This window comes from Naegleria gruberi (genome assembly GCF_000004985.1).
Source record: "Naegleria gruberi genomic scaffold NAEGRscaffold_23, whole genome shotgun sequence".
In the NCBI taxonomy this organism is placed as follows: Eukaryota; Heterolobosea; class Eutetramitea; order Acrasida; family Naegleriidae; genus Naegleria; species Naegleria gruberi.
In genome coordinates, this window is record NW_003163304.1 from 176417 (window position 1) to 200724 (window position 24308).

A 24308-nucleotide genomic window follows, 5' to 3' on the forward strand; every position below is an offset into this window, starting at 1 on the left:
TAGTGGGTTGAATCTGTTGATACTTTAGTGTTCTAATTAAAGAGAGGTTTGGAAATTCTTTTATGTGGAATTCAGTTTCCCGCCAAATTTTTCCTTGTTTCAAATTGTTCACTGAAAAGTAATTTAAATATTTATAAACTTTCCCTTCTGAAGGGTATACAAATTCGAAAATCCCCTTTCGAATAATAAGGTTACAGGCATATTATCTGTACTGGCCATGTTATATATTAGTTAGTTAATAAGAAGTTATTGTTGTGGACATTGTGGTCCTTTGTTCTGATTCATTAAGGCAGCGTTCATCATGAGCATTCTTTGTAGTTCTTCTTGATCTGGATGGAATTCATCAGAGTCATAATCGTCAAAGTCATCATCATCATCATCATAATAATCACCACCTCTATAATCATCCTCATCATCCTCCTCATCATCATCATCATCGTCATGTACTGTTGTAGGTAATTGTTGAGAATAGATAGAACGTTGTTGATATGTTCCCTCACGTCTGGCAGGTTGGTGTCGAATGCTTCTAACAAAACTTTCATCGTCACCAACAACTTCCTCTTCCTTATCACTTTCTTCCTCTCCAAATAGGACAGCTTGGTGGTCCACTTGTGCGATTTGTTTGATTCTTGGAATAACTCTATTATTATCTTTAAATCTCTCCATTTGTGAACCAAATTTTCTAGTATTCTTAACTTTGTCTTTTGTAACAACATACATATTCCTAAAGTCAATAACTCTTCCTTCCTTATCATCAGGTAATGGAAATTCTGCATCTTTAGTATCTCTTGTCTTTAAGAAAGCACGATATTTCTTTTCAAATAGTTTTGACATCTCTTTTGAATAAGTGGTTTGTCCTTCTCTCCAAATATACGTATTCTTTGATTTTTTAAGTCTGGTTCCAGAAATGTATGCATCTTGGAAGAAATTTCTAGTGTGAGGGAAAAAGCTTCCTACGTTTTGAGTACCAGGACTGGCTGTAATAAATTTCAGTTTGTTAGATTGTTGTTTGACCTTTTTCTTATTTCCAGATGATTTTGAATCTGGATCCACTATGACCTTAATATCGTTAAGGGCTGTTTTTATAAAAGGAGGGTTACTACTATAGTGTCTTATGCCATATAACTTGTTTGAAATCTTTCTACAGACATCTCTCGGAGTACTATAGTCAGCTAATCCGGCTGTGAAATCCACATAAGGGGCAGAAGGACGAATAAGTTTTCTTTGGGTTTGTTCTAAAGTATTACCTCCTCCAACAGACCACCACATTGAATTCTTTCTAGTACAATTTTTAATTCCATTTCTAATTAGTAATATTCTTGCTAGACCAGTGACTTGCTGAATATTCAATTTCTTTTTTCTACCAGTAACGCCCCACCAATCACTGTTTTGTTTCAATGAATCAGAATCTGTCAAAAGTTTGTTACATATTTTCTTTTCTGAAAAACCAGGAACACCAATTCTAAAGCCTCTCAATCTTTAAGAAAATTAATCCTCATTCTAATAAATAAATACTTACGCATATTTTACAAGTCTAGTCTCGAATCTAATTAAGGTATTGATTAGATATCATGAAAAACAAACTTACGTTGTAGATTGACGATCTGGATCAACAATATTACACCTTGTAGAGAATGCTTTAATGGCCCTTGGTAAAGCATAAACTTGATGTCCATCATATGCAACACAACAACTTGCAACATCAAATCCCATTAGTATTTCTGACATACTCTTGTAAATTCTTAAAATAATTTGTACTTTTCTAAAATTAGGATGGAAAGTAAAAGTGATTGCATTATCTGTTCTTATGATTGCAATGTCATTTAGCTCAGTCTTTCTGTTGTATGTTTTTTTCAAAAAACTAGAATCTGGAATACTGCTGACTTGTTTTTTTAAGTGTTCATAAATGTAAATTATCTTATCTATTGCCCTTTTTTCGTCAATATCATAAAGGAAGATGTCAATATCACTCTTAACAAAATTTTTCTTGTAGTAAGAATATAAATTTTTTTCTGGACTATCTTCTTCCTTCTTCCTGGACTCCTTAAATGCTACGAGTTTGGAAAATTCTTCGTCTCCAGAAGATGTAAAGTAATCACTATTTTCAAGAGTTTCTACTTCATCATTGGATTCATCATCTTCAGTCCAATATGGCTTATCATTTGGATCACTGTATGTATTTTCCTCAATTTCAAAGTTTTTCTTCTCGGCTTGAGGTTTCTCTTGTTGATCAGCAAGTAATAAGCAGTTTAACACTGAACCTCCAGCGCATGCAATATTTGACCAATCGAGGTCTTTCAATAAAAAACATGAAAAAGCATCGAATTGATTTTGGAAAGTTTCTTTTGAATTGCAAATAACTGGGATTGGTGGTTTTTTGATTTGTTCACGTTTACACAATTCTGCAGCCTCTTTTTCATTTTCAAAGTCGAAAAGAGGGTAAATAGAGGATGGTAGCTCTGTTTTCTTGCACAAATCGGAAGATTCATCATTAAATAATTCTATCAAGTGTAGTTTTGGATCTTGTAAAATTGGATTATTTCTTTCTAATAAAGAGTTATACATATCTCTCAAAAAGTCTTCATTTTTCTTAATGTTGAGATTAGTTTCACCTAGCAATTCGAAAGGAAACCTAAGTGGATCGAGATGTTCAAGCAAAAATTTAACATTCAATTCTTTTGCCAAGTTATAAAGTTGCTTTCTTGGTGCTACTTCTTTTGGAATATTAGCTGTAAAGTCATCAGAATTATAACACTCAACTAGTACTCTAAAGGTAGATGGGTCTCTATCAATGAATATCTCCTCATCGTTTCTTTTTTCTTTACAAAGAGTGGTTAATAAACTGTCACGATTAATAAGTTTTTCAAAACCAATTTCAAATAGTACCCCTCTTACATTGAATTTTTTGAGTGGTTTTTCAACTTTCTCATCTAATTCCTTCAATTTATCTCTTAATTTGACTAGCTCAGTGTCTTTATCAGCAACATATTTATCAAAAAGCTCCTTCTCTTCTTGTGTCAAATAGACAATATCTCTTGTTAGCAATTTAGATTCTTCTTCATCATGTTTTCTATTCTCATCTGATTCATTCTTCTCTTGATTGGAATTTGATAATATTTTTCTATCCTTCTTGATTTTGAGTGCAATAATATTACTCAACTTTTGAGTTCCAAAAAAGTCCGATTCTTCTAAAAGGTTTCGTAATTCTATCAAACTTTCTTCAGATGGGTATTCTTCAGGAATGCCGATATATTTTGTTGATCCTGATGAGAGAGTTAAATAAGGGTTCATAACAATTAACTTACCTGTTCTAATATGTTCTAAAATTATTGGGAAATAATGTGGGTTTCTATCAGCAATTACAATACATCCATTCTCATCTTTATCAATTGGGAATTCAGAGTTGATCATAACTTTCAACATGTTTTCTCTTTGGTTCAGTGTTTTCTTGGTTGTTGTGTAAATACCTCCACCAATATTCAACTTGATAATATTCTCAGCAGATGTATCATTCGTTGCACGTAATTCACTCAAAGTTGCAGTATCCGATTTGCTATACAAAGGAATACCAACAATACCTTCCTTGTTGAATTTATCTACCAAGCCTAAAATTTTAATTCGTTGCTCAAGTGAAGCCTTCTCCTTCTTCATACACATCAGAGGAGTGAAGGAAACTTGTTCAGTTCTTGGCTGATCACTCTTCAGAAGTGGAGTTGTTGGCGATTCTGTTGCCGATGATGAAGAACTCTCACTTGCCGGTGCTGAATTGGATGGCTTTGTGGAGGTTCGTTTGGCCAAATAAATCTTTCGTTGTGGGGGCATTTTTTTTATTACTGTCGGTTTTGCAGCCTTCATTCCAATCAAGGCTCGAACAAAAAAACCAAGCCTTTGATTCACACTACAAATAATTACAAATAATGAATACAACAACAAGAATATTGGTTTTTAATTAAGCAATGGTACATTTCTTTTTCTTTCTGACAATTCTTTCTTTTGGAGGATACATTTGTCGAAAATTACTCAATGAAGAAATGATTTTTGCACCACCCAACACATCAAAAGATCCACCTGATAATCCCTTCTTTACATCCCATACTACATGTTGAACTGTACAATGAATATTTTCTTGATAGGTGAAAGAGGCATGTGGGAATTTTGTTGTAAGAATTTCAATGATTGTTGGTTTCATATTTTCTAAATGAGCTAATTCTCCCACAATTATAAAATTGCTAGAGACTTCCACCTTCTTATTCCTCTCACGAATAATAGTTTCGTATTGTGAAATTGAATTGAGTAGTGTGCTCAATATATTTGAACCTATATGAATTCTCTTCTGTTTTCCTACATATTTAGGTGTCCAAGTTTGTGAAATATTTACTGGTTCAATGTTTAACTCTGATTCATTGGTATCAATAGTTGGAGGAATATATGCACTCTTAAGAACATCCAAACTCTTTTCATTGCATTTAGATTCTTCATAAACAATGTATTCTCTAACAGTTTCGTGTTCAATCACAGGAATTAAATAAACTCCACTTCTGTTGACTTTCAAAACAGTACAGGTTGGTTTTTGATAGTAAATGGTTCTAAGTTTTTCCTCATCCACATAAATTACATCAATTTCCAACTCGTCCTAATTAATGATATGTTATTTGTTGATAAATAGTGACAGAAAATACTTACGAGAATGTTGCTTACTTTTGAAATAATGGAATCTGTCCAAGATAGTGGAACTGCTAACAGCAACGGTGTGAAAAAGCTCTTTTTCAAATCGTCTTGATAAAGTTGAATAATTAGTTCTTTAAAATAGTCATAATCCAAGATATTCGAATTGCAATCAAGAATAAGATTTTCTTTGGAACAATCACGCTGGAAGACTTGATATCTATCACCACACACGAGACTTTTAAATCCATAGGCCAGAACATTAAAGTGGGAACCAACTTTTTCTGCACACAAAGCTGGAGAAGAATAAAATAAAGCCAAAGATGAAAGTCCAAATCTGTAAAATCCATCAATAAAGTCCAATAAGATGACATCTGAGAATCTATTCTGATATGATCTCGATATAAAAGCATGATACCAATCGCCTATTGTCTGTTGATATTGATAAGTTGCTTGATTTTCAATTGAAGTAATAACTCCTTCCTCTATTTCTTCTTCGAAGTCTAGATTTTTAATTCCAATTTCTCGACCAAGTGGAACTATAGGATTGATTGGCCATTTTTGAGAGTATCTTTCTTTCCAAATGTATGAGTGTCTTGTAATGGCATTCAGTTCTCTATTAAGCTTGAGAAATGTTTGAGAAATTTCTTCTGCTTTCATAAATGAAAATATGGCATAGAAAGCATCTTCTGAAATTGCATAAATTGTAATTGGTGAATCTTCTTTACGAGCCGATTGTTCAATTCGAATGCTTTTTGATTCGTTTGTGTGTAAATCCTGAGCTTGAATAAATTTTTCAGTTGCTAATTTAACATTTCCTTCCTTCTCTAATTGTTCACTTTCTTCCAATAATTGTAAAACTTTTTGGTATTGACTATTTTCAATGTAATTTTGCTTGTAGACACTCTCAGAATCTATTCTCTTAAAAATCATTTCAGTTCTCACAACATATTTGAAACCTTCCTTTACATAATCTCCTGAGTGGTAAATATCATGATTAAATATTGCTATGGACCCAGCTTTTGGTTGAACTGTTAAGAGTTTCTTGAATTTCATTTTTGAAAGGTCTTCATTTGTTTCGTCTGGAATCTTTTTCCAAAAGGTAGTTCCGTAAGGAGAATCATCTAAATAAATAAGAATGGTGAATATACTTCTCTCATTGTCATTTCTGACAAAGTGAGAATCCATGTGAGGTTTAAAGAAATTTCCTTCCTTATATCTGTTAAATCTCAAACATTCGGATAATTCTATTGGAACCCATTTTCCATTGTTATCAAATCCATATGGCTTCACATTTGTAATATCTTCCTTCTTCATCATTGGTCTATTTTCAAAATAATAACATTCAAAAACCACGAGACTGTAAAACCTACACTATCCTATTCCATAATATTTCAGCAACTTTCTTACTAGTTACCACTACTCTCTCACTATTTCTATACTCTTTTGAATATTCTCTATCAATCGAATGATACCCCAATTCATCAGTCACATCGATCAAATCTTGACATTCCTCCGGAGAAAGAACTTGTTCCAACACGAACAAACAATCAAGACAAGTAAATTCTTGTTTCTCATTGCCATGATCATTTGATTGCTGATTATCAAATATTTCATCATTATTTAATAAATCAATTTCATAAATATTCGGATCTATGTGAATTTTCTTGTGTGGAATTAAATAGTCAACCCGAGTTGGGGAAGTTTGATCTTTTTGATGGGAAACAATGATTGGAACTCTGCGTTGTTGTTGATTTGAAGTAGTTGATAATTCTTCAGTTTCGTCCCAAATATTTGCTTGTAGATGTATGTGTGGTGGAACTCGATTCATTTTTTTAATGCAATTGTCTTTAAAAAAATACAACAACTGTTTGAGGGAAACAGTTAGCGTCTTTGGCTAGAGGCCAGGTGCTAGCAGCACAGAGGTTGATCAACTACCAAAACTTGAGCATCGGGTTTAGAAGTCAGAGCAAATCGCGTACTCATATTAGCATGGAGGGTAATATAGTACAACTACCTTACGGTTCAAAGGTTTAAAGTAGATTTGGGTTGATCAACATGGGCAAAAATAAAATAGCTAAGGTAATAGGAGAAGTGGAGAGTAATGATTTAATTATGAAAAGAATTTGAATGTATTGTAAAACGAAAACACATTGGTTCGTTGATATTGGTGAAGAATTAATTATTAGCATAAGACAGAATGTTCCATCCATTCCGCTCGGTGTCGTTGAGCAGGCACATAGAAGACTTCCTGGTTAACTCTTATAACATCTTTATTAAGTGTATTCCTATTTATGGATAATCAAAAGGTTTAGTTTCGTTCCAAATCAAGCTTGAAGGCTAGGCGATAACTCCAATGTCTCTACAAAAGTCCCCTTCATTTTAAATAATGATGTATCTGTGAAAGAAGCGCTGCTTCCTGCGAACTGTTTACAATTGGAGATCATTGACTTCACGTCTTTGAAGCAGGAATCTGAATAGATTCGTATTGTAAACGTAATAAAACATTACCAGATTTTTTTAATGCAATTACAGAGATTGTAAATCCAAATTCGATGAATTGTTATTGCATGTTTTAATTATCTCAAATAATCTGAAAGGAAGAGTGTTTGATTTGGAAATTTAATACATTCGATTCTACGTCGACTCTAAATCCATTTGGTTGATATTTGAATAAAAAGAACAAAAATTTGTTTTCGGAAAGAGAAGTTGAAGTGTCTTGTGTATCTATTCCATCTTGTTCAGGCAGTCTTTTCACTTCCAAACTCAACCTTTACAGCCCAAATGAAAGTGTTCTTTTTTCATTTACTTGACGAAAAGGTGATGGCTCTGACATGTAGTGAACAACTGTCTACTTCAAGTGTCGCCTCGTTTAACAAACTTCAAAAACAAATCATTCAATGTCTGTCTATGGAGACTTTCAAGCTCTCGTTGTTGACAACGGTTCTGGTATATGCAAAGCTGGTTTTGCTGGCGATGATGCTCCAAGAGCTGTCTTTCCTTCAATTGTAGGTAGACTAAAGCGACAGTCAATCATGATTGGAATGGGTGAAAAGGATGCCTATGTTGGTGATGAAGCTCAATCCAAGAGAGGCATCTTGACCTTAAGGTATCCAATTGAACACGGTATTGTTACTAATTGGGATGATATGGAAAAGATTTGGCATCACACTTTCTACAATGAATTGAGTGTTGCTCCTGAGGAACATCCAGTCTTGTTGACTGAAGCTCCTTTGAATACAAAGGCAAATAGAGAAAAGATGACTCAAATCATGTTTGAAACCTTCTCAGTTCCAGCCATGTATATTTCCATTCAAGCTGTCTTGTCTTTGTATGCTTCTGGTAGAACTACTGGTATAGTTTTAGAATCTGGTGATGGTGTTTCACACACTGTTCCAATTTTTGAAGGTTATTCGTTGCCACACACCATTTTGAGATTGGATTTGGCTGGTCGTGACTTGACTGATTGCTTGATGAAGATTTTGATGGAAAGAGGTTACTCATTCAACACTACTGCTGAAAGAGAAATTGTAAGAGATATTAAGGAAAAGCTCTGTTACGTTGCTTTGGATTTCAAAGAAGAAATGAAAGTTGCTGCTGAATCGTCTTCTGTTGAAAAGTTATATGAATTGCCAGATGGCACTGTTATAACAATTGGTAACGAACGATTCAGATGTACAGAAGTTTTATTCCAACCTAATTTCGTTGGTATGGAAGATGCTGGTGTTCATGAAATAGCCTTCAACTCAATTGGTAAATGCGACATTGACATTAGAAAAGAATTGTTTGGAAATGTTGTCTTGTCTGGAGGTACTACCCTGTTCGAAGGTATTGCTGAAAGGATGACCAAGGAATTGACTGCTTTGGCACCAGCCTCAATGAAGATAAAGGTTGTAGCCCCACCTGAAAGAAAGTACTCAGTCTGGATTGGAGGCAGTGTCCTCGCGAGCCTTGCAACCTTTCAGCAGATGTGGATATCGAAAGAAGAATATGAGGAGGTTGGTCCTGGTTTTGTTCATAGAAAGTGCTTCTAAATTGGCTCTGTAAATCAGTACTTCCAATGAGTTTAAAACAAGTTGAATTTTCTGGTGGTGTATTTGAATAATGTTAAGATAATTGAAAAAAGACTACAGCACCACAGGTTCCCAAGTTGTCTCCAACCTCAGTACTGATGTGGCTCGACGATGCTTAACTTCTCAAATCGGACGGGATGAGGTGTATTCATCGTGATATGGCCGTAGCCATTCATCTTTTCAAAATCTTAATATTGAAATATTGAGAGAACATCAAGAGTCATTATCCCAAAATTCTATTGAAAATTTGAAACTTGTTGACTTTAATGATTTTGACTTTTTTAAATTTTCTATTATTATTTTGTAAATTCTCAATTTCAGTAAGGAGGAGATGAAACAATTTAGAATATATAACATTTAAATGAAAGCCATGAACAAACTACTGTTGAATATTAAGGTAAACTACCAAATTCAATTCATGTTTGAAAATGAAGTTGATTTCGCCAACAATTGGAACGGAATTGCGGAGTAGATGAGGACAATTTATAAATAATACCATCCACTCTGGCATCCAACTCATTTTCCAAATGCCACACAAAACAACAAGTGGTAACCTTCTTAAAAATCATAAAACGTTGCAAATTCATGTTTCTTGTAATCAACTTGAAAGTAGTAAAAAAAATGAGCAGCAACGAAGAAGCACCAACTTTAATCAAAAATTCATCTCATAATCAAGATGATGAATTGGAGGATCTTCTCGATGCTCGGAATGAAAATGTTGTGGATGTGTTTAAGGAGGAGATTGATGGGTCGTCTTCAGAGCCATTAGAGAATGGAGCTTCTTGGATATCACTCGTGTTCTTTTCATTTGCTGGAAGTTTGATGAGTCTTGGGTTTAGAAAGGCTGGTGAGAATTATTTGATAAAATTGATCAAACAAATGTTGAATCGAATTGGGATATTTGGTCAGTTTCAGATTAGAAAGGAGGAGGGAATGAATCATGGAGATATTCCCAAGTTGGATGAAAGGTTCAAGGCAAACAGGCATTGTGAATTATTCGAAAGACAGTACAGAGAATTATATCATGAGAGAGGTTATTATAGTGAGGATGGAGGATTTAGGAAGAATTTTGGAACTTTATTGTTGCGAGTGATTGAGAGAGCTTATAGAAATAGAGGATTATATTCAATATCCTTGTGGAAGATTGCTGAAATGGCATGTTTGTACATGTCACCACTCATTCTCTATATTTTACTCGAGTCAATCAAGGTGGATGATTATGTGAAAAGTGCAATACCAGCAGCAACTCAATTTTTAATACCAATTTCTTCCTACGGATTGTTGAATAATGACACTGTCATTACCTCCAATTACACAATGAACAACGAAACAAATTGGTTTCAAGAGAACTTGCCACTCTCAAATATTTTCTTCCAGTTGACTTTGGTAATTTTATTATTTACTTTCAACTCAATGGCTTCATTGTGCATCCATCAGTATTACTATGCTACTTCAAAAATTTGGATTCCACTCATTGGAGCACTTCAAGGTTCAATCTTGCAAAAGCTGAATAGAATCAAGAGTGAGGAAAGAAGAAAATTCAAAAGTGGTGAATTGAACAATTTATTTGCCACAGATGCCAAAAGATTAGCCATGGATGGTATTGATATTCACGAGGCTTGGCTATTGCCATTGACATTAATTGTTGGTGTTGTATTGGTTTTCCTATTTTTTGGTTATAGCTCACTTGTTGGTATTCTTGCAATGGTAGTTTGTGGACCTATTCTTCCATTGTTGGGTAAATATCAAACTAGTTTTGCTGCCAAAGCTGCCGAATTCAGAGATGAAAGAGTCAAGCACATTAGTGAGGTATTGAATGGTATTAGAATTGTCAAGTTTTATGTTTTTGAAGACAAGATGAAAGAAAAGGTGAATCAAGCAAGAGGGAAGGAATATTCACTCCTCAAAAAGTATATTACTGTATTGAGTGGATATTGCTTTACTTCTTCTTTGATTGCTGTTGTTGGAAGTGGAGCCACTTTTGTTACTTTCTATTATGTAGGTGGAAATTTGACCTTACCTAAAATGTTCACTGGTCTAGTGTTGTTTAGCACCTTTAGATTACCATTATTGTATTTGCCTTGGGTCTTTTCAAACTTGGTTTTGGCCTATGTGAGTGCTAAACGTATTGGTAGATTCTTGTTTTGTGAAGATACTTTGAATTTACCTCATGATCATGAAAATAAGGCGAATTTGTGGGATTTTGATTCAGAACATACTGAATTGTCATCAATTATGGATAATAATTCAGCTATTGAATGTAAAGATGCATCTATTGGATGGTCAGAAGAGGATGCTCCTATTCTCACTGATTTAAATCTGAAAATTGAGAAAGGAAAGCTCTATTGTGTAATTGGTAATACTGGTAGTGGAAAATCAACTCTGATCTCCTCAATTTATGGTGAATCTATTGTAAAGAGTGGAAAAGTTCAAGTTAACCCATCATGTAATATTTCACTCAGTGATGAAACTCCATGGTTGATCAATGCATCTGTCATGGAAAATATAATTTTTGATAAGAATTTAACTTTTGACAGGGAAAGATACAATAGAGTATTGGATGTGTGTCAATTAAGAGACGACCTCAGTCAATTCCCAAATCATGATCAAACCGAAATTGGTTTTTCTGGAATTAACCTTTCAGGAGGTCAAAAACATAGAATTAGTTTAGCCAGAGCATGTTATAGTAATTCTGAAATTATCTTAATGGATTCCACTCTCAACTCAATTGATGCCAAATTGTGTAGAAAGATTTTTAATGAATGTATTAGTGGATATTTGAAGGACAGAACTAGAATTCTCGTAACGCACTCGCTGCAGTTGTTGGAAATGGCTGATGAAGTCATTGTTTTAGAGAATGGAAAATTGATTGCCAAAGGCCCTCTGAAGGATATTAAGGATTCCTATGACTTTTCCAAACTAATCTCTGAACAGGAAGAAGAACTTGAAACTGTAGAGAAAGAAGCAATTGAGAAGGAAAAGAAACAAGATGAAAAGAAGGGCCAACTTGTAGCTGTGGAAGATAAGAGCCACGGTGAAGTTAGTTGGGCTGTCTTTATGGCCTATATCCGTCAGTGTGGAATTTTCTTGACACTTCTCAGTCTCTTTATGAATCTATTATCTATTGGAGCAAAAACAGCAAGTCAAGTCTGGATATCTGTTATGAATAGTGACCTGCTTGGATTACCTCTGGGTACCTATGTTTGGGTCTTCTTCTCTTTTGGATTAATGGATTGTTTCATCATCTTCTTTAAGGAGTTAACTTTAGGTTTTGCTACTCTAAGAGGTTCGACCAATTTGCATAGAGGTATGCTGAATAACATTCTAAGAGCTCCAATACAATTCTTTGATCAGAATCCAGTCGGAAGAGTATTGAATAGATTTACTCAAGATTTAGAAACTTTGGATAATATGGTAATGCCTGCCTCTGATTTTATTGGAAATGTGTTGAATATTTTCTTTACCCTAACTCTGATATCTATAATCAATCCAATGTTTTTAATTGTGGTTATTCCAATCGGTTTAGCATTTTACTTTATTCAAGAATATTATAGAACTACCTCAAGAGAACTTAGAAGATTGGAATCAATCTCAAAGAGTCCAGTCATGTCACATTTCAATTCATGCCTCGAAGGTGTCAATACTGTTAAGGCATCGCTTGTACATTCGAATATTTATGCAGATAGTTTTTCAAAGATTGACTTTGCCAACAAACATACCTTTAACAGATTTATGATAAACAGATGGTTGGGAGTAAGAATTCATCTCAGTAAGTATCTATTCACATTAATAATGTTTCTCATATATTTCACAGTTTCTCAATCAGTTTTGTTCTTCACAGCAATTTTTGCCATCATTGCCAAAAATACACAAGATATTAGTCCAGCTTTCCTTGCCTTGACTATTTCAAACTCTCTCCAGTTGAGTGATTGTTTCCAAGGTCTGGTTCGTTCTTTTGTTGAAGTTGAAAGTAATATGACTTGTGTGGAGAGAATTGTTTATTATGCCCAGAGTATCTCACAAGAAGCTGCCTATGACAAAGAAGGAGATCCAACCACAACCGAATGGCCAACTAAGGGACATATTCAATTAGATAAATTCTCAGTAAGATACAGAGATGATTTAGATCCAGTTTTGAAGAATCTTGATTTGGATATCAAAGCAGGAACCAAAGTTGGTGTTGTAGGAAGGTAAGTTGTTTAATATTTCTTAACATTTCTAATAATCATAATAGAACTGGAAGTGGAAAGAGTACTTTATTGATTTCACTGTTCAGATTCCTCGAAGCTAACGAAGGTAAAATCTCCATTGATGGTCAGATATTTCGAGTATTGGTTTGAGAGCTTTACGTAAAGCTTTATTAATCATTCCCCAACAACCTGTTCTATTCTCTGGATCTATTCGATACAATTTGGATCCTTTTGATGAATTTGAGGATTATGAAATTTGGAATGCCCTCGAACGAGTTCACATGAAAGAGAAGATTCAACCACTCCAGCTCTCATTCACCGTTACTGAGAATGGTAGCAATTTTTCAATTGGTGAAAGACAATTGCTTTCCTTGAGTAGGTGCATTTTGAGGAAGGCAAAGATTATCATCTTTGATGAATCGACTGCATTTGTGGACCATAATAGTGATGCATTGGTTCAGAAGGTTATCAGAGAGGAATTTAAAGATAGTACCATCATAACTGTTGCTCACAGATTGGACACCATCATTGATTCCGATAGTATTGTCTTTATGAAGGAGGGTGAGATTATTGAGACTGGAAGTCCTAAGGATTTACTCTTGGATGAAAGATCGAATTTCTCCTCTCTTGTGAGAGAAACTGGTAAACAGTACTCCGATCATTTGAAGAAGCAAGCTTTTAAACTTCCTTAATAATTTTTTATTAAAATACAATTTGAAGATTTAACGAAACTTTCTTTAATGGCTCACACTTTAAAATCAATACAAACCTACATGTAAGGGAGAAGTTTTCTTTTGAAGGCTGATAAAAGGCTATTTATTTATATGGATTATCGCCATAATTTGAATCGACAATTACGACACCAATTACTTTGTGCTTGGTATTGTAGGCAAAAAGATACCAATAATTATCTACCAAAACTGAATAGTACAAAACTTGAGTAATCTTTTCCTTATACATTTCTCTCTTGACTGCAATATTCTGCATTGAAAAAACAAAGTTAGTCAACTGGTGGGCGTGATGTGAAATTTGCTCCTCAATAAATCTGAGCATACTCTTTTCAGATTTCTTGCTTGCCTTGATTTTCTCGTACATTTGTAACATTGAGTCATCCAAGTTGCATTCATTGAAAATGAACAAGAGCAGGGAAATAAAGTGGGCACTGTCCAATGATGGAGGAGTATTCATCAATACTGTATTATTGTCTAAAATATCCTTGTGTTTTCTATCCTTCTCGTTAAAGATAAAATAGGTAATGTCTTCATTCTTGAAGTGATGTTTGAATTCTGCCAAGCATCTCCATGAAAGTTTGCACTCTCTTGTTTGCATAATATTTTGCAATTTGTGGAATGGATTGAAAGCCACAGTTTCAACTGTTTTAATCCTTGTAAAAATGTCCATCCATAACTTTTCATTATCAATAACATTGATACCGTAGAAGTTTTTAGAAACTTGGCACCAGGTAGCAATTTCTTTCACTTCCAAAAATTCGAATATCTTTCTCCACATGTCATGAGTAACTGAATCAATGTTTTGAGGTTTGATTTCTTTAGCTCCAACAAATGTCAAATAGTCATCAATTTCCTCCTTAATCATACCACTATATAAAATACGAGACAATGTCAGAGGTGAAATACCATCTTGATTTACGCAATTCACATCGACCAAGCATTCCTCTATGAGATATTGAATTACTGCAATGTCAGGAACTCTGATAGCATCAAATAGAACAGTCTCATTCTTATCGAAGGTTCTAACTCTGGCAACAGAACCAACATCATGATGAATGGAAAAGTCTTCAAAGAGGCATATTGGATTTTCAGAGACAGCATCCCTAAGTAACACTTCAGTTACAATAAATCCGAAATGTTTTGCAAAATCCAATTGTGGATTGTATTCTTTGAAAAATGGATTTTTGCCTCCCATCATTTTACTAATGAGAATAGCACGTCTATCATAGTTGGTAATCTTGTCATCCTCATAGGCATTTTGCTTTTTCAAATTCTCAATAGAGAAGGGATGTTGATCCATTGGTTTTAAAAGCAATGCAAGTTTTGTTGTATCACTTTTCTTATAACAAGATCTTATGAGTAAACAGAAAAGAACCATATGATAGTAAGGGTAGTAAGCTAATGTTGGGAAAATGCATAGAATCCAGTCTACAAAGAATTGATCATCCAATTTTGGATCATCGCAGGTTTCAAAGAAATATTTAGTCATCGCATGAAGGCATGATATTAACATAATAGTTGAACATTCATCCAACATGATATCGTAATCGTGAAGGGAATCAGATGTTACATTGAAAGAAAAGTCCTTTCCAAGTTGTTTACCAAGTTTTTCTGCTACATCATCAAACATGAATTCAACTGGATCATAGTAAGTAACACTTTGAAGTCTTTCTACAATAGAGTTAAGATCACAGGAAGTGTCACTTAGAATAAATCCAGAAAGTGACAGATTGACAGTTTTTTCCGAAATGCTAACCTCAATATTCACACCAAAAATATTGTTTGAGCAGAGATATCGTTGTACTGCTTTTTGGATTTCTCTAAGGATTGGATCCTTCTTGACTTTAGGTGTCTTGACTTTCTTTGTTGCCTCTGTATTTGAAGGACTTGGAGTTGAATCAACAACAGGTGTAGATGATTTCTTTGGAGTAGAGACCTCTTCCTCAATTTGTTTGGTAGGTGTTGATGATGTATTGGAAACAATATCAATGTTTTTAACCATCTTTTCAATTGTCTTTTTTCGTTCAGAAGTTGAGATGTTAACTCTCCTTTCCAGAGTTTGACGTCTTCTTGCCATTCTTTCTTTTTCATCGTTAGATTCTTGATCTTCCATGAGAGTTGCCAATCGCTCCATAAGTTGTGAATCGTTTTCAATTGCTGGAATTGGTGGTGTCTGTATTATTGATTTAGGTTTAGCAAATCTGACAGAAACTTTTCTTGGAGCTTGCTCCACAGCTTCATCATCTGGTAATGTACCATTTCCAAATATATATTCTGTATATTCAATAAGTGTTTTTGTCAAGTGATTAATCCATTTGGCATGTCTCATCAAATCCATTACATCCAATTCACCTCTATCCCTCAAAATGTTTGGAGCAAAAACAATTGCAAGATTATCTGCCGTCATTTTGTTTTTAGAGGAATTAAGACTGACCAAACGTAAAAAGTCACATAACATTTTCAAAGTATTGAAATAGTGTTTTGGTAAAAATTGAATAACTTTCTTGATGGTTTCCAATCTTGCCCTCTCTTCTGGAATTCTCTCTGCAGCAATAAACATTCCATAACAATCAAATGATAATAAAGGATCACTCAATTCTCTAAAGTAAATCTTGATCAAGGCTGCAGGTAAATGTACATCATGCTTTGAAAAATCAATATCCATATTTACATCATTCTCCAGTTGAGAAATTACAGAATCCAAACTATCCTTCATAGTCGATACTCTAAATAATCCCTCCTCATCTAAACCATTCTGAGTCAGATAAATAATTGCACTACAAACAAACTTGGGAATTAAATTCATATCCTCTGGAAGTGGATGTCCAAACACCACTGAATTTGGATAATTTTCACTGGTCGATAGTTCGGTGCTACATATTGACGAAGATGATGATGCCGATGGAAAGTGTTTGCTTTTTCCTCCCTTTGGTGTTGTTGGAGTGGTTGGTGTATTCTCGCCACTGCTTGATGTTCCCTTCCTAAAGCTTTTTTGTTTTAATTTAAAAAACGATGCAATTTTCATTGTGTAAATTTTGGCGCCAATTTATGTCAGTTTTGTAGAATGTTCTAGTTGGTGGTGAAATAGTGATATGATGATTGGTAATTGTTTTTTGAAAATGATGAGGGTTCTATCAGTAGCTGATCAGAGAGAAGTACTGTGTGGCTACACAACCTGTCAGCATACGAGAACTTTGGGAGTTTTTTTTGTCGCTTGTCAAGTGTTTTGACATGTTGAATAGAGAAGAAATAAAGAGGCCTTTTTGGCTTGATCTGGTCTATCAGGCTATTAATGTTTGAGAGAAAATTAATAATTTATGAATAATTCTAAAATCATACAGTAAATGCAATGTAAAATCCCATGTTATTAACTTTGCATTACCACCATTTCTTTGAAAAGAGACTTGTCCATGTGTTTTGAACAAAATCGAATGGTCTTTTGAAAATACTTTTCAGTAAAATCCCAAAAACATTCTTGAGCATAAAGACACTTGGGTCAACTTTTGGTTTTGGTAATGTGACAAGGGTGGCACTTGGCAGGTAATAAATGGTGAGTGGAATAATTTTGATCTTTTGTTCACATTCACGTGAAATTTGCAAATCTTGTTCAAATTCTTCCTTTGAAAAGCATTCTAGTAATGTATTGTGTAAATAATTTCTATCGAAAATTTTCTTTCCAATTCCTGGATAAGCAATAAGGAATGGTTTCTTGAATTGTGTATCAAATTTGGAAAAGTTCAATAACACAGCTTCGTAGAGCTTTTCGACTGTATCCTTAGTAGATAATACTAATTTTTGAACAGCACCATTCACATATCTAATATTGATTTGGACATGTTCAGCTTCAGTAACAACTTTAGAAGCTTCACTCTTTGATAAACTATCAGAAATGCATTTTTGATTATTCTTCAACATTTCCTTAATTGTCGATATTAATTGATTTTCCTCATCCAATCCAGAACAAATATCCAACCCACCAACAAGTTCCTTATTCACATAAACTTGAGGGAATGTTGGGAAATTTCCATACTTTTTAAATCCCAAATAAATTTTCTTTTGAGCCTCATCATTTTGATCCAGAGATTTAACATCAAATGAAGAAAATTGAATACCCCTACTAATCAACAGGGAAACAATTCTCTTTGAAAATTTACAGAAAGGTCTATCGGCATCTCCTTTTATCAGTAAAACAATTGGAGTTTTTCCCAGAATTTCCTCAACTTTTTTCCTTGTTTCTTCATCTAGTGGTGTATCATCAATAGTTTGTTTATTCTTCAATTCCGATGATGGTTGTTCATCATCTTTAACTTTTAATATGGGTTCTATTGTGTTGTTATTGTTGCTGGACATTTTTTTCAAGTTGTTAAATATTAACAATGAATTCGGAGAAAACGACATTTTCGGAATGTGTCGAGTTGTAAGCTTTGTTATTGAATATTAATATTGTTTAATATTAAATATCCAAATGGGAAAACACCACATATTTTCTTCTCTACCAACACATTTGATTTTTTCCTGTATATTCTAATAAAACAATGTACATTGATTCAAATAACAACATCATTATCCATTGAATTAAATTATGCTACTATTTCCATCATCCTATATTGTTGTATTTTGCTTCATCTCTCCTTAATCATTGTAGTGGAAATTTTTCCTATTCGCTCTCTTGACGTGGCTGAACATATTTCAACGTTCATATTTTTACTCCATCAAGCAAACAACAATTCAGCGCTAAGCATAGAAGCAGAGGATTGAAGCGGACAATGAAAAGTTTTTAATAAAAAATAATTCTTTAAATCTTTATTATCTATCACCATGTTCCTCTTCGATTGGTTTTGGTCCATCTTGAGTGCTCTCGGCTTGTATCAAAAGTCTGGTAAGATTTTGTTTTTGGGATTGGACAATGCTGGTAAGACTACTCTCTTGCACATGTTGAAGAGCGAAAAACTTGGTACTTACTCACCAACTCAACATCCAAGTAAGTATTAATACAATGTAGTGGAGTGAGGAGAATTCTTTTGTCATCATATGATCATCAATTATTGATAATATTTTAAAAATCTTTTGTATTATTGTAAAATTATTATAATATTAATAATATTGATAATAATATTAATAATAATAGACGTTGAGGAACTCACTATGGGAAATATGAATTTTAAAACAATAGATCTTGGTGGACACGTCTTAGGTAAATATTAATATGTGATGATTTGTTGATTAAAATTATTTAGCTAGAAGATTGTGGAAGGATTACTTTACATCAGACGTTAGTGCTGTTGTCTTCTTAGTCGACTCTGCTGATAATGGTCGTTTCGAAGAAGCTTCAAAGGAATTGCACGGTCTTCTCGGATATGAAGATTTGCAAAAGGTTCCATTCTTAATTTTAGGTAACAAGATCGACAAGCCACAAGCTATTGGTGAACAACAATTGGCTTACTATTTGAAGGTTGATGGTTTGCTCACAGGCAAGCAACACGGAATTGACAAGGATGGAGGTCGTCGTCCAGTTGAAATTTTCATGTGCAGCATAGTGAATCAAATGGGTTATGGAGAAGGTTTCCAAGTAAGTATTTTGATTTTCAAACTGTTTTATTAACTATTTCAAAAGTGGCTTTCATCCAAGTTCTAAATTCTTTTGTAAATTTCAATAAATTCAACATATGTAATTTAAATCTGCTTTCTTAAGCTATTTTATGAGAGAGTGAATGTCTTTTGCCTATAACTTTGATTTCGTGAGATGAAATATCAAGTCCGAAAACTGAATCAAACGACTTGTCAATGGAGAGCTTGTCCAACAAAGATTTTCTGTCAATTCCTACCTGTTGCAAAGTTGATTCAGAATTATCTTGAAATTGATTATTTTTGTAATCTGTGCAAATCCAAATATCTAAATTACAGTTAGATTTTTCGAATACATGCATTGGAATCAACTCGGTAGTACCTTCCAACATGCTTTCATCCAAAGAGGGGAAGTATTGACAAAACTCAACTCCTGGCTTCATATCAATAATAACACCTTTGAGCTAATAATGATTTCAATGAATGTTAATTCTCAGCAAATTGTGCAGCTTACCTGTTTACAGAGGAGGAAATTGGAATCAAAAGATGGATGAGAGGTATCACTAAAGAAAATATTCCACGTTGTGTTCGGCACTTTGTAACTCTTTACAAATCCAAGACAATCCACCAATTTGGTCTTATAACTTTCAATAATTTTGAAAGTATTCTCAGTAGAGGGTTCTCTCATTAACATGGGTCTCAATTCAGGGAACTCCTGAGCAATTTCATTCTTTGTGTAGAGTTCATCTCCCTTGATGAGAGCAAGAGTTTGACCCAATTGAAAGGCAAAACTCTTAATCATATCCTTATTATTGACAAGTTCATAAAAACTAGAATCTGAAATGTCAATTATATCCTTCAATGTTTTTATATAATGTCCAAAATCATTTGATCTCAAAGTTTCCTTAATTTGAGCTCTGTACTTTTTATATTTGGTGAAATAGGTGAGAATAGCTCTACATGCTCTAACAACTTTCAAAATGGTAACTCTTTCAACAGTGTTTTTGATTGGATGTTCAAATTCTTGCTTTGTTAAATGATTAGCATAGGTTTTCAACAATCCATTATTGGCTTCATCTTCATTTCCTATTTTAATCAAATTCCAAAATAATTATCATCAAATAATTCATAATTTACCTTTGTAAATCTTTACAATTATTCCATCCTGTATCAGTGCAACATTTCTATTCTCCTCAATTTCCTTTCCATTTTCAATAATTTTCACACTCCGACAAAATACAGAACAATCCTGAAATGATGGAAATGGATTCGGATCCACAATGAAATAGAGAATATCCTTATCGGTTGAATTTTCTGAACCGTGAATAACATATCCATCACATTTAATTTTATGTGCCACCATAGATTCAGTCCCCATGTGAGAGTCAGCAATTAGTTCTGGTTTATTGTCTTGCATTTTTTTTTGATATTCGTCCTTCTAAAAAAATGCCTCAACATGACCACCCTCCGGATACGGAAGGGAGTACTCTGCTCGCTAACAGAATCTTTGTGTTAGAGAGAGCATTAGAAACCTCCCAAAAGGAAAACACATGTCTCCGGGAATCTATTCAAAATTTTGTAAATATTATAAGCGACCACATACTAAATAATAATAATAACGGTCCAATCACACTTGTAAATAATCTAATGGATGAGGCAAATAAGTTTACATCTATTACACAAAAAAGTGGAAATCCATCAAATGATGGAAATCTATCAAATAATAGAAATCTATCAAATTGTGGAAAAACTACTGAATCGGAAATTATTCCAGATGACAGTGGTAAAACTAAAAATAGACCTGCTACATATTCAGAAATAACAAGGTCAACTCCTATTAAAAGTCAACCAAATATCAGATGCAACTAATCACTCTGGTACTTCAAAATATAAATTAGTTAAATTATCACACACAGATAAGGATGAAATGGATGAATTCTGTAAGAAAAATATTTCTCTTATTGATAAGCACAAAAACCATTTCAATTTCTATTTCAAACCTTCTATTGAGATTTTAGATCTTAAAATAGAACAGAAAAATAGATTATTTCCTTATTTACCTACTATTAATTCTACTAATAATATTGCAACAACTAAATCAGTTGCTAAAACAACAAATAATAATAATAATAATAATAATAATAATAATAATAATATTAATAATAATAATATTAATAATAATAATAATAATGAAAATAATCTGTTAATATTACTCACCAAAGCTTTTTCAAGCCTTGTTGTAGGATTGGCAAATAATAATGTAATTCCATTAGATAATAACTTAATGGAAATTGTCAATATTACTAATAATATAAATAATGTAAATAATACTAACTCTGTAATGATAGATGATGATTTGATTTCAACATCATCTAATGAATCTACTCAACCTTGAGTGGAACTACCACTAGTTTAAGACTTGCATGCTACAATGTTAACGGTCTATACAAGCATGCAGTCCATAAATCTGTAACTCAAGAATTGAAATCTATGTGTTTAACACATGGAGTTCATATGATGAGTATTACAGAAACACACGTTAACACTACTGAATTAGAAATTAAAGTTAGAAATTCTGGTTCAGGTTATTTATTATTTAACTCCCTTATGGGTCGATCTAAAGGCTGTAAAGGAACAGCAGTTATGCACTTTTTAAATAATCATAGAAAGCGTAACATTACCAATAATAATTTAGTACCTGGAATCTTACAATGGACAAGATTTGAAAGCAGGGGAATTCCAATTAATTTATTTACTATTTATTTAAGTGGCAGATCAGATGATTATGAAAATGATCAAGAAGCCATTAACAGTTTTATCAATGCTGTTTTAACATGTAAAGATGAACATATTATTTTAAGTGGGGATCTTAATATTGATACTCAAAACCCCACTACTACAAGAGAAAAGGATTGGATTTGGATTCTTGAAATGTTAAAATTGACAGAATTCAAAACACCAAATTATACATGGATTAGACGAAGTCAGGGAACTTTAATTAGATCTAGACCTGACCATATCTTTGTCTCAAAGAATATTAGAGTGGTAAAGGAAGTAATTATGACACCTTTGACCACTAATGATCATGTCCCTTTTTATTTAGATTTAGAATTTAAATCTAATCTTACTTGGAGAACTTACTTTAGTAAGAATAAGAGGAAAAGAATGTACGAAGCAATTAATAAGTGTAAAATTGACAATTTTCAAGAGCTGAATCAAGCAATTGAGGCTCAAATAATTAAATATGGATCCAAAGTAGATAGATTAGGAGTTGGAAGAATTTCTACAGCATTTAAAGAAGAAATTCAAGATTTAGAGGATGAAATATTATCTAAAATTAATAACCCTAATATTCCTCAATCAGAAATACAAGAACTACAAACACTCCTAAAAGAAACACATATTAATAATGCAAAAGAGATTAAGGAAAAACTTATAGATGAATTTAATGATAACTCTTCATCTAGAATGTATCAATTTGATAAAATGATACACTCTAACCAAATTATGTGGAAAGACCTTAACTTTGAAGAAGAAGAAATAGTGGATTACTTTACAAACAAATTTACCTCCACTAATCAACAACCAACATTCACACCAAGTAATTCAACTATCAAAGAAGGTCCAGATTGGAGCAATTCGATTCATATTAAAGAGCTACAAGATGCTCTCAAACGAATGAAATCAAACACTTCTGGGCCTGATCTAATCTCACTTGATATAATTAAACATCTTACAGAAGCTAATCAAGGAATCCTCTTAGAAGAATATAATAGATGTTTAAGAGATGGTGATATTCCACAAAATTGGAAACAAGGATGGGTAAAACTCATTCCTAAAAGAGAAATTAATACCTTAAGTGATATTCGCCCAATTACTATTTTACCAATATTTTACAGAATATTATTTAATATTATAGCATTTAGATTGAGATCTTGGGCATCAACTCATATTAATGTTAGACAACAAGCATTTATTACAGACAGAAATACTTTGAATCATGGTGTATTACTCTCTGCCTTAGCAATGAAAACAAGGAAAAGGACTTTTATTTTAGTGAATTTAGATATAGAAGGGGCGTATGATGCAGTCGAATTACCTGTCATCAAAATGGCCCTAGACCACTGCAAATACCCTTCAGAACTTACTCAATTCATTTTAAATGCTTATGCTAACCATGAACTTCAATTAGAAATTGATAATCATCTCTCTGATAAATTTAAGAAAACAAGAGGAATACCACAAGGCTGTCCACTGGCCCCTCTTATTTACGATTGTATTACCCAATTAATAATTGACAAAGCAATTGATAAGTGGAAGATACCAATCAAACCAGGCAAACTATGTGCAAATGATATTGCACTCTGCTGTTTTGCTGATGATATGAATGTTGTATGTGACAGATATGCCAAATATAATGAGAGACTAGACAATATTCATGATTGGTTACATCAATTATTATTTAAATTGAATGCTAAGAAATCAGTAGCAACTCTATTACCTAAAAAGAGCACAGTCTCACCTAAAATCAAAGGTACTCCAGTACCTAAACAGAAAAACCTTAGAGTACTTGGCCATTACCCTTGGGATGATACTTTGGTAACACAAGACATCCAATCCAAGATAGACAAATTCACAAAATCATTAAGATTTTTACCATTATTCAAATTACAGCCAACAAACCTTAAAATAATTATGCATGCTAAAGCAATCAGCCTATTCACTCACCTCTCAAAAATCAATATAATCCCTTTAAAGAAAGCTCAGGAAATAGATCGTGCAATTAGAGGTGCAATCAGACGTAAATTATTAATGGACAGAGCAACTCCAACAAGTTTCTTTCACCTGCCATTAGAAGAAGGTGGATTAGGATTACCATCAATTGAGGAATTCTCTGAAAGAATGAATTTAAGAACTATGAATTTAATCGCCAATAATAAGAATAAGTTAATAAGAAAAGCTTTCAAACATGGTATCAAACATTGTGAGGAAACTAAAGATAATATGTATGCTAAATGGTTATCTGTACTTTAAGAATATAATCTCACATTTGTGCAGAATGATACGAACTTTAGAATAGCCGG

General features: G+C 33.3%; 9 protein-coding genes across 9 annotated transcripts; 5 read left to right on the forward strand and 4 right to left on the reverse strand.

Moving 5' to 3' along the window:
• Window positions 1-246: 246 nt before the first annotated feature.
• NAEGRDRAFT_48972 (uncharacterized protein) lies at window positions 247-6496 on the reverse strand (the record flags this gene model as incomplete). Its single annotated transcript, XM_002677369.1, has 5 exons — window positions 247-1477; window positions 1589-3898; window positions 4005-4633; window positions 4684-5989; window positions 6039-6496. 5 exons carry the CDS (start codon window positions 6494-6496, stop codon window positions 247-249), a joined length of 5934 nt encoding a protein of 1977 aa, XP_002677415.1.
• A 1069-nt stretch (window positions 6497-7565) lies between these two features.
• On the forward strand, window positions 7566-8699 carry NAEGRDRAFT_60612 (uncharacterized protein; the record flags this gene model as incomplete). Its single annotated transcript, XM_002677272.1, has 1 exon — window positions 7566-8699. The coding sequence occupies one exon, from the start codon at window positions 7566-7568 to the stop codon at window positions 8697-8699; it is 1134 nt and encodes a 377-aa protein (XP_002677318.1).
• A 660-nt stretch (window positions 8700-9359) lies between these two features.
• Window positions 9360-13620, forward strand: NAEGRDRAFT_79693 (abc transporter superfamily protein; the record flags this gene model as incomplete). The annotated part of the gene is made up of 4 exons (XM_002677273.1): window positions 9360-12507; window positions 12553-12928; window positions 12973-13034; window positions 13058-13620. 4 exons carry the CDS (start codon window positions 9360-9362, stop codon window positions 13618-13620), a joined length of 4149 nt encoding a protein of 1382 aa, XP_002677319.1.
• A 124-nt stretch (window positions 13621-13744) lies between these two features.
• On the reverse strand, window positions 13745-16684 carry NAEGRDRAFT_57998 (RhoGAP domain-containing protein; the record flags this gene model as incomplete). Its single annotated transcript, XM_002677370.1, has 1 exon — window positions 13745-16684. The coding sequence occupies one exon, from the start codon at window positions 16682-16684 to the stop codon at window positions 13745-13747; it is 2940 nt and encodes a 979-aa protein (XP_002677416.1).
• Window positions 16685-17574: 890 nt separating this feature from the next.
• NAEGRDRAFT_33530 (uncharacterized protein) lies at window positions 17575-18009 on the reverse strand (the record flags this gene model as incomplete). Its single annotated transcript, XM_002677371.1, has 1 exon — window positions 17575-18009. A coding segment is annotated over one exon (435 nt), but the record flags the coding sequence as incomplete, so codon positions are not given.
• A 468-nt stretch (window positions 18010-18477) lies between these two features.
• On the forward strand, window positions 18478-19303 carry NAEGRDRAFT_79695 (ARF/SAR family small GTPase; the record flags this gene model as incomplete). Its single annotated transcript, XM_002677274.1, has 4 exons — window positions 18478-18640; window positions 18788-18853; window positions 18897-19228; window positions 19274-19303. The coding sequence occupies 4 exons, from the start codon at window positions 18478-18480 to the stop codon at window positions 19292-19294; spliced, it is 582 nt and encodes a 193-aa protein (XP_002677320.1). The 3' UTR covers window positions 19295-19303.
• A 43-nt stretch (window positions 19304-19346) lies between these two features.
• NAEGRDRAFT_67417 (uncharacterized protein) lies at window positions 19347-20641 on the reverse strand (the record flags this gene model as incomplete). Its single annotated transcript, XM_002677372.1, has 3 exons — window positions 19347-19688; window positions 19739-20310; window positions 20362-20641. 3 exons carry the CDS (start codon window positions 20639-20641, stop codon window positions 19347-19349), a joined length of 1194 nt encoding a protein of 397 aa, XP_002677418.1.
• Window positions 20642-21151: 510 nt separating this feature from the next.
• Window positions 21152-21619, forward strand: NAEGRDRAFT_67418 (uncharacterized protein; the record flags this gene model as incomplete). The annotated part of the gene is made up of 1 exon (XM_002677275.1): window positions 21152-21619. The coding sequence occupies one exon, from the start codon at window positions 21152-21154 to the stop codon at window positions 21617-21619; it is 468 nt and encodes a 155-aa protein (XP_002677321.1).
• A 248-nt stretch (window positions 21620-21867) lies between these two features.
• On the forward strand, window positions 21868-24258 carry NAEGRDRAFT_67419 (uncharacterized protein; the record flags this gene model as incomplete). The annotated part of the gene is made up of 2 exons (XM_002677276.1): window positions 21868-23046; window positions 23983-24258. 2 exons carry the CDS (start codon window positions 21868-21870, stop codon window positions 24256-24258), a joined length of 1455 nt encoding a protein of 484 aa, XP_002677322.1.
• Between the last annotated feature and the right edge of the window lie 50 nt (window positions 24259-24308).